Here is a 10,795-nt window from a genome sequence, read left to right as displayed (position 1 = left end):
CTAGGTTTGGAAGTGATATGGAGAAATACAATGATTTGCAAGAATTCAAAAGGCAGAGAACCTGGCCAAAGACAATCACCGATTCTACTAAGGTTCTCATCAACTTCATGACAAAAGATAACCCAGTGGAGAGGCCTACAGCAGATACCATTCTCGGAGAGCTTGATTCCATTTTACTTGCTGTTAAGTGAAAATAATGGGTTGTGCACGAATTATGATTTACTTCTCAGTTTCTGAAGTGTTTCCAATTACAATGGCTTAGCAAATGCTGTGATCCTTCAAACGGCAGCCATGACAGCAGAGGTCAAACTTAGATCCAATACCAGATTTTGCTAATTGCTATATACACATATAATATGCAGTTTATGGGGAGTTTTCCTGTTTCAATTTCATTCCTTGGTTAACATAGTTAGGAAAGTGGAGCTGCTTAGTGGCACATTGAGACATGTATTGTCATGGATGTGATTCTGTAGGTATTATATCATTTCATGTTTGTCAGCTTGCAAGAGCAATACTTCAAAAGATACTAGTACATAGATAAGGGAAGAAAATTTTGCTTCAAGACAAGAGGCTGCATCGCTGCATCATGGTATTATCAGTTAGTGTACATCGTAACTGAATGGTTGTCTACTTTGGCTACTTATCTTTCTGTATATGTTGTGATGTTATGTAACCTTTTGTCCTGGTCTTTGGTCCTTACGATCATAGTAGCATTATTTCTCTTCTAAGTGAATATGACAGTAAATAATTTTTGACCTGTACAATCTGAATTAATGGATTGTCAGAAGTTCTACAGTACTGAATAATCTTCTTCTGAATGGCTCATCTTAGAATTTATATGGAAATTTTCTTAAACTTGATATGGGTTTCCTCTTATATGATTTTGGCATCTATACATGAGAATTAATATATCTATGAGAAGTCATATTAGACTTGAGTACTTCATGGCTTAAGTAACAAGATGGTTAACCTTGCAAAGGCTTATTTCTTTCTTTTCTTTTTGTTGTAAAAAACTTTCAAATCAGAACCCATACAAATCATGAGAATTCTCATTGTGCAAAAGATTATCTGTTAACAAAATTGAATTTTGCTGTTCGACTAGCTTTTTTGTCTGATGTAGTTACTAATCTCTAATCAATCAGATTAGGGCCTTGTTCAGCTCTACGCAAATATGATGGTACTGCACAGGTGTACGTATGTACAACATAAAATGAATTGATTATGTACCAATCTAGAAACCGTATGATAAACTTGACAAGCAAAAACATGATTATTATGAAACATATCTATTATTCAAGATATATGGAAATACAAAGATTATGAAATCGATTTTTTAGATAAATTATAAGTACTCGTATAATAAATCTTATTGCCATTTTGCTAGCTAGGTTTGCTCGTACTATAGCGACTTGCTTGCTTTCTTGTTGACCTTCATGTCACGACATTGTAATGTTTTAAGAACCTGAAAGGGGTTCTTTCAAGCTCCAACGTCGCTGTTAGCCATGTGCAGACTTCTGCAGTTTATTAGTGTAAGGACCTAAGCTTGTATAAGCACTTTTTCGCCAGGTTTCATTCGATTTGTTGTGGATTGGATGATGGAAAAACCAGCAAGCTACGGCTGAAAAGCCACTCTGTTAGACTTGAGACCATATGTAGTCACATATATACTATCTTTACCAAGTGTTTTGAAGCTTGAGTTCTTAGCACAGGGTAATGTACCCATTATAGCCCCTGAAAGTAAGATTCTGGAATCCAAGTGAGGTAAGGTTTTTTACAGTTTGCTCTCCATGACCATTCGCAACAACTTCATCAGCCGATTGCTAAATGAAAATTAAAAGAAAATTAAGAGAGATTATGATTCCTCAGTAAACCAAGGGAAAAGAAAATAAACAGTTGAATTGAAGAAAGTAAGCAGTGTTGTTTGCACTTGATGAGCCATTCGCAGTGTAGCTGATGCAAAACTTATAAACTGAGGAGAATAAAATGGAACAGAATGCTTTATTCAAAGTGTTAGAAATAAAAGCAGGAGAAAGAGATGTCATGAAGAAAAGGAAACAATGAGAAAGGAATGGATATATGAGCGCCTATAAAAATAAGCATACAGCAAAATTGCAGTAGTTAATAGCAGCCAAGTAAAACAACCTTCTTTTCAACATTATTGTTACAATAACAATCAAGTACTTCCTCCGATCCAAATTTATTGCAACAAAATGATTATTGACACTAAAAGAGCATGGTTTCATGAAACAAAGTAATTATTGGTTTTTATTACCTCCATACCTTACATTGAAAAGAAATAAATATAACTATCTTACATCCCCTAGAACCTTAATCATTGTTGCCAAAAATATACCATATTATTATATAAAGATAGATGAATACAAGCTGCAATTTTACAATCTGACAATATTCGAACATATGTACCCTACAGTAACATATTATACAATCTAGTACCATAATCCTTATCCTCAATCTCGATTCAGATCAATCCTATGCCTGCTGGAACAAAACTATGTTCTAAATGTGCTAATATGTTCAAACGATGTCAGTTTACTTCAGAGGTACAACACTAACTTGGCTGCTCGAAGATAAGTTGAACAATTTGCCGAGATTAACACCCTTGAATATTTAGTAGTCAGCATTCTTTTTCTTGGGGGAAATGTCAACGATTGACTTCTTAAGCAGCTTACTCTCCTCCCTGAGATCATCCATGCAGAGCCCTCAGAACTGTACGCCGCCTCAGCAAAGCTATCAAAAGATTTAACTGAGTTAGTAGCAGAGTCAAGCACGTATTCGTATTCCCCTTTGGTAGAGAGTGAACTTTTCAAGGGGGACCTAGCACGAGCACCACGATCACTCTTAAGTAGATCTATCGTTAAGCTAGTGATCTGTGAGCTCGATAAAAGTCCTCCACCATGCTGATAAACTCCGGCCTTTTCTTGTAATCTCTGCACGCTGTGAAAAGGAATCTGAATCTTTCTCTATTTGTTTCAGCATTGAATCTGTCTTCTCATTGAGCTCTGTCATATTACAGCAATACGAATAAGAACAGCAAATTAATTCATAGTATATATTCTACAATATGCCATATCACTAAATACAAAGTAACAAGACTATAACAACATCAAATGTAGCACAAGGATCTGATAACGTCGATAAACTGCTTTGACTTGCAACTGTTGATTAAAAGAGTAATTAACATGCTAATAATCAAACACGTTAAAAAAAACAACCTTTACAGCATACATTTTCACGTGAGACTCCATGTCCAAACTCACTCCATTTACATTTCTAGTCATGACACACACAAGACGTCGTTCTATCTTGTGTGATATAAACTTGTATGAGTAATTAACATGCTAATAATCAAACGCGTTGATAAAAAAAGACAAACCTTTACATCAAACATTTCATGTGCGACTCCATGTACTAACTCACTCCAATTACATTTCTAGTTATGACACACATATTACAAATTCACTATCCTTTTCAAATAGTACCAAGTGATCACCTTGGACCCCCATTTAAATCTCACTATCATTTGTGAGTAAAGATGACAAATAACTCATTCGGATCAAATTCACTTCAGGTCATATTCATGTACTCGTAACAATTACTACTTTGACTTATTTGTGAGACAATCCTCATCCAACCAAGAATTTATTTTAGAGTCGGCGAAGTATATATTTTAAAATATGTAAGGAAAAACTCCTATTCCTAAACAATGAACAAGTTTGCACAATTGCTAGTGAATAGTGAAAACTGAAAACAATAAAAGTGGAAAAAAGATGACAAGAAAAAGAAAGAGTGGAAATACATAATGCACAATCCTTGGTTTAAAAGTTTGAAGCAGACATGACAATACATCATTTTTTCTTTTTTTACAAAATAACAATTTTAAACAACCATACTCCTATTCAAATTCACAATATAAAGTCAACACTCCACTAGTCACAATTTTTAAATTCACAACTTTTGTACATAATAAAGCCTCCAACGGTGGAATTCAACGTTCAATTATACTAAAGTAATATTCTGTACATAACTTGTTTGTAACACAACATTTGTGTGCTATGATTTATGTGGATTGTGGAATGTTAATCTACAGAAACACTACTTATTTTTTATTAAGGGATTTAGGTAACCTTATTGAAATAGAATGTGAAGAAAGATTAGTAAGAGTAGGTGTAATCTCATGTTGACACCCAACCACCACCAACACCCCACCCTCCCTCCCTTATATAATACGGAGTAGTGAATAAAGAGTCCGAGTAACATAGATACGGAGTAGTGAATAAAGAGCAATCTAATATGAAAAACTACAGCGATGGCTTACAAATTTACAATGCATACAACTAACTCATTGAAAAAGAACACATAAACACGGGATTTTTTTTTAAAATATAATTAATAAATGAAATCTTGTAGCAGCAAGTATGGTTAAAGTCTTTCATTCTTATTCAAGACACAATCTCCTCAACCACCTCAAGATCAAGTAACATTCAGGTACTGAAATAAGAATCTAAGCTTTGCCACCATTCCACTAAAACCAAGCTAGGCCTCTGACACTATCATAGCTAAAATTGAGCATAGATAGTGTCTGCAAGAGACTTAAGCTCGTTGAAATTGAGCATAGATGGTGCCTCCAAGTTGGTGATTGAAACCGAGATGGTACTTTTGCCTGCACCCTCACTATGAACAGCAGAAGCCGCTCCTTATTCCAAACTGAACTGTGTCACTCTCTCAAGTTTGAAGGTAGTCATGAACTTGCTATGCCCACTGTAGGTACTGGATGTATTCAAAACAAATTAGAGGTTTTCACCCCAGTTACCCCACGTCCCCACTATTATTCTTCTCTTGAATACCAACCATGAAGAGGTCAAGGTCAATCAAAATACTATCAAGTAATAAAGAGCTCATGAGCTTCCAAATAATATTCATCAAAACTGAGATAGAAGACTTCTACAAGAAGAAACACATTTCATGTCAAACATTATTGTTGAATCTAAAGCAATGCCAAAACACTAGTAAATCGCCTGTGGCAGACAAACTGAAACAAACCATAAGCTTCATCTCATTTTTATTCTTTTTTTGCTTCAATAAATGATCACTGATCTGTGTAACACCAACGGTCATGTATGTCTTCATAGTTCTGTCCATCATAATCAAGAAGATAACATTAGCAAAACAGACATAAGCACACAACAAAACAAAAGTTCACTTGGTTTAGTAACAGTAAATGAAAATAAAATGCAGTAGAAGGTTTTATATATATTATATGAGAGGAAAATAAACATACGTAGTATTAGTTTGACTCTAAGACTAACGAATAGAGTATCAAACGAGTATGTGCAGTCCAAGCAAGAGACATGGCGGCTCAATTTCCGGGTCAGGGAGTTCAGAGGTGGACCAAAATTTTGTGGGTGAGAAGGCAAATGTCAAGTCAAGTTGTAAACTGGATTTTAGTTTAGGAAAGACAAACACACAGTTCACCCAGTTTCAGGCCTTTCAGTTCTACAAATAGCAAAAATAATGGCAAGAGTTTGATTTACATCTGATAACAGCGCCTCAGAAATAATATCAAACAATCAAGAACACAACAAGCAATTACATTTAATGATTTTCTGTATGTCTTACAAATCATGGAATGCTCAAATTCATTCACAATGCACGTAAACAAGGATGCTCAATGTTTGTTACATATGAGTCAACTGTATGACCACTAAAAAGTCTCAAGAAGAGTAATGTGCAGACGAAGCAACTTTACACAAGACAGTTAAAGACCCTCTTCAGCTGTGTGACAATGTTCTTCACATTTGACACAACAACATGAGTTCATTTCACTCCTAAAAATGACAATATCGGTTCTATTACATCCTCTAAGATAATTATTGAGGAAAAGAAACCAGAATGACAGCATATGCAAGCATACAAAATATAATATTGCACCACCGACATGCCTGATGTCACACAATTTGTGATGCACTCCCATACCATACAAAATAAAGAAGAAACACAAGGCCAACACCATCTGTATGCTTTCAAAAAACTAACAGTCCTACATGTAAAATAATGAGCATAAACACTCTGATACAACTTTGTTTTCTGGACATTACAGACAAAAATTAGACAGATGCATCCTACTAGCGACAACATTCAACCCATAACGTGTCACAGCTACATGAAATATATTATGTGTCAGAGGAAATAAGACCTTTAATAAGATAAAATCTACACCATGAAGAATATGGACAGTGATGAAGCAGCAACCCAAAACAGAAAAGAATCAATCATGAATCAGAATATAACAAAAAAAAGGCATGTACGATAAGCCTAGAATTAATTAATTAAACTCACTGCAGATTTGTAGAAAATTGGGAGATAAGCCATAACAAATCAAATGAAGTAGTGAATACTTACATCGATAACGTTGGTAATACCTCTGGACCAGTCCTTCAACGTGACAAATACATTTTTGTGCAAAAAGAGAGGGAAAAAGTCCCCACAATGCGATTCAAAAAAGTTTAAATACCGCACTGCTTCAAAGAGATCACTTCCGATATGATACATAAAGATTGAACTTGCAGAACCCATAAATAAGATGTCAGAGGTAGGATGAAAAGAACAACATCGCAACCAGACATAACGCGAAGACCAGTCATTTTTTCGCGCATACTTCCAAAGGTATTGCAAGAAAATCTTATGCTTCAAACTCCATTCACTGGAGTCATTGGGATTGTCAAGCAACCACACACACACATACCCATCTTCATTCCTGACATAACAGAGAGATCCATTTGACACCCCAATACATCCTGGCGGAGGTTGATCTTTTTCATCTGTTGGATGTGCAGGAGGACTTTTCTGACTTGGGCAATTAATTACACAGGCTTTCATACATTTGAGGTCAAAGGATATTATCACACCATACATGGATAATCTATGCACTACACCTCTCAAGTAAATAGAGTGCCTGAGCAACTTAAAACACTCAGCAAAAGGAGGCAGCTCTATTTTCACCTCGTACGACTTCCACTCTCCAGTTTGGGAATCAAATAAATGGATACACTGTGGCTGGTTGCTAAGAGATGAAATGACCACTCTGTAGTGAATGGACTCGGAAGGGTCAAAAGCTAATGATGCGTAGAGGGACGACAACTGGATTGAAGGAGGAGGTGGAGGGACAGACACGCATTGTCCTATTACAGGATTACACACGTAAAACAGGGGTTTAGGACGTTGAACAAACAAAACTAAGCCATTACAACAGTCCAAGAAATTGGCACCACGATGATCAAATGGCAATAAACTTGAAAGTGACATTCCATATGAATCAGCTTTTTCATCTGAATAGCTTCTGGCGCTGGAAAAAGGCATGAAGTGTGGTTCCAGAGGAGCGCTGTCAACATAATGAATAGAATCACTATAGGCCACCAGGTGCTGCAAATATTTTTTTTTGTCTTGAGGACAGGTTGTTGTTACATAAGGCAAGCCACGATCTCGAATAGCACGATAATAAACTCCAGAAACAGGAGGATCCTTAGCTGACAACATGGGAATACAAACTTGGGAGACTACTGTCAGCCATTCTTTTGACACACACTTGCACTTCAGAAGATCTTTCACATGGAGTCTGCAGAAAATGTTAACCAACAAATCCTCGCATAAAAGCCCAAAGTTCTTTTCTTGATTAACCATCCTCTAAGACACCAACAACTAACTTTATACTCTTCAATCCCTTGAGATTTTAAACTTACTTTTTTTCAAAAAGCACCTGTAGGTTAAGGAGTACACGTTACTACTTACTAGGACACATTACAAACTGAAAAACGTATGCATATTGTATAGAATTAACCGAAACAGTGAAGCTTAAGCACGGTGTCATTTATAAACATATCTAAAAGATTGACATATATGACTGTTTGCAACGGATAATGAGATAGGAAAGTTATACAATAAGCATGTCTTTACTAAATACGAGTAAGTAATTAGGACACATAATACTTCCTCTGTTCCAAATTTTGTGAGCAAACTCCGGTTAGGGTGGCAAAAATTGTTTCTTTACTTATTAGACTGCCATCTCTCTCCCCTCACCTCATCACATGCCTGACTTCCTCTCTATCCTATTCACACTCATTCACTAACAACTACAATTAGCCTAGAGTTCAGTGACAACTTGAAACGAAAGAATCAATTAATAGACTAATCTAAAGGAATAACAAAATGATCCTCAATACTCGGAAAGAGTTGGCATGCATTATAGTCATGACATGAAAGTTAACATGCATAAGCAATCATTGGTCATAAACATGAAAGTTGACAGAGATATATTGATACAAACCATACAATATGTATAGTACTCTAAATAGCATGTCAAAAATATCAAAGAAAGATCCATAAAGATCAAATCTTTTGGCTTGGAAAACAATTATACAGTAGTTTTTCGATCAAAGCTACAAAATTTTTTACCCAAACTCCCAAAGCTGAATTCTTTACCAATAAATTGAACTCATCACTTCTTTCCAAAATAGTGTGTTTGAGCCAAAGATGTGAGCTTTGGGAGAAATCAAATTCACCCAGCAATTGAAATCAATAAGAAACAACACTAACACTAATAAAATTTTAATTAACAACACTAACCAAATTATAGAGATCAATGCTTCTGCAGGGCAAGAGGGGAAAAGAGATCTAATTTCATACTCAATTATCTCGAAAAATACATAATTTTAGGGGTATTTGATTCAATAATCATATTAGGCTCATAATTTTCTATTCTTTTGGTTATGATCGTTTCGTAATCTAAGACTTTAGAACCAATAGTTGAGATTTAAGAACCCCAAACTTAAAGCACTGATAATTAAATTAAATTAAATTAGATCAAAAATAAACCCTAGATTGTGAAATTGATATGATGATAACAACAATAAACAACTTACCTTAGAAGCTGCTTCAATGGGGGGTACAAGAATTAGATTCAACGGAGAACTTCAATGGAGAACGTTGAGTGCGCGGTTCAATAAATAACTGAAAGCTAAAACTGACTTAGACTCTGAGAGAGGTAGGGTTGTATGCCTTTTAAAAGCAATGAACCGCCACAATTATAATACGGGTTAGATCCGTCTAATAAATAAATGGGCGGGTCTTTGTATTATTGTCTAATTATAGGAGAGGGTGGATTTTAAGTAAACCTGTTTAAAAAGTATTGGGTTATTTGGTTCGTAGAATATAAGTATGATTTGTTTGTATTTTTTTTTAAACCATTTTTTTGTATTTTAGAAGTTGGTTAACCTCCACTTATTTTTTTTTCATTTATTTTTTTTATTTAAGTCTTCCATTTATTTTTTTTCATTTAAGTATTTCTTAACCTCCAACAATTTATTAAGTGAATTCCTTCAAAAGCAATTGTGCCTTTTGTTCGCTTCTCCAATTACTTTTTATAACTAGAGTGTATCCGTGTATCCGTACAAAATGCACAGGATATATATGGTCGATTTTGGACTGGTCGGCTCTGTTCAACCCTGCTTAGCTCTGTTCTACTGAGTATTAATAATTTGCTGGCACTTGTTCTGCTCTGCTGAAATATGATATTCTCTTCTTTGCTTAGAAGCTTAAAAAACAAGGTCTTACTCTTTTATGTCGGTGGCCACACAGTGTTATAGGGGTTATTCGATTAGTGTGATATGGGTTAGTGTCTTGCTCTAGGAGTTACATACTTTGTTCTGTTGCAAGTAGTTATTCGGTGAGGCCAGTTGCGCAAAAACGTGTTGTACATTTTTTTTTTTTGATGAATAGAGAAGTGAAAATTGTTTGGAGGGTAGTTCCTAAAAAAAGGCATATAGTTGATTCCCGTCTCTTAGAAAGAGCCGCTAAACGATCGGACCAGACAGGTGCCGGTAGCTTGACCGCCTTACCCGTCATTGAAACACAAGCTGGAGACGTATCGGCCTATATTCCCACCTTGCTTAGTGCTTGCATTAAGGTGTGAAACTTACAAAATGATCTTTCGTAAATTTAGCAACTGAGAGCAAATTTGGCTTGGCATTGAACACGTCGTCCATCAAAGTCGGATGACGGGGTAGGGGAAATCTAAAAGTCAAAATAGGAAACCCTTCCTGGTAGCTGATACGGAGACAATTTCATTAGATAAAGAGAAAGGTGCAAGAGTCTTGGGGATTTAGAGTACTATAGTGAATTGTTGATAAAGGAACTATATACTCATGCTAATGCAAAACATATATTATACTACGTACCAAAAAATAATACGCGTAAAACAAAGTGAAATGTTAATGAATGATTTCCCACAAAAATGTAAAAATGAAAACAAATTCCCTTTATACGTCGTTTTGAAAATAAATTCCCCAAATACCATCCATGTAACAAAAGCTAGTCGTATTAGCGGTTTTTAAAAGAGACCACCTTTTATTAGTAATTGGTCTCTTTCCCTCTTTAAATGCATTGAACACTATATATGTGCAAAAAGAGACCTCATTTTGAAATAACAGGTACAAACCCGCTTTACTTGGGTGTGTGTGCCCTTTTCATAATACTAAGAACAAAGAGACCTGCTTTTTGTAACAACAGGTCTCTTTGTATTTTTTTTTTAAAAAAAAATAAAAAACCGCTAATGTCATTAGCGGTTTTATTTATAAAACCGCCAACGGTATTAGTGGTTCTAAGCTGAACTAAGCACTGCTCCTACTTGGACGGTACCTTGGAAATTTATTTTTAAACTAATGTATCATGGGAAATAATTTTTAATCCAACTATATTGAGGGAAATCACTCAATGTTAGTAC

At 35.3% G+C, this 10,795-nt stretch overlaps 1 protein-coding gene across 1 annotated transcript; it reads right to left on the bottom strand.

Moving 5' to 3' along the window:
* Positions 1-4,328: 4,328 nt before the first annotated feature.
* Positions 4,329-9,858, bottom strand: LOC110727829 (F-box protein At5g62510-like). Its single transcript, XM_021907395.1, has 3 exons — positions 8,937-9,858; positions 6,421-7,774; positions 4,329-5,152 (listed from the first exon to the last, which is right to left on the bottom strand). Exons 2-3 carry the CDS (start codon positions 7,696-7,698, stop codon positions 5,108-5,110), a joined length of 1,323 nt encoding a protein of 440 aa, XP_021763087.1. The 5' UTR covers positions 7,699-7,774; positions 8,937-9,858; the 3' UTR covers positions 4,329-5,107.
* Positions 9,859-10,795: the final 937 nt, after the last annotated feature.

This window comes from Chenopodium quinoa, unplaced genomic scaffold, assembly GCF_001683475.1.
Source record: "Chenopodium quinoa cultivar QQ74 unplaced genomic scaffold, ASM168347v1, whole genome shotgun sequence".
Classification (NCBI taxonomy): domain Eukaryota; kingdom Viridiplantae; phylum Streptophyta; class Magnoliopsida; order Caryophyllales; family Amaranthaceae; genus Chenopodium; species Chenopodium quinoa.
This window is presented reverse-complemented; position numbering and strand designations above follow the sequence as displayed.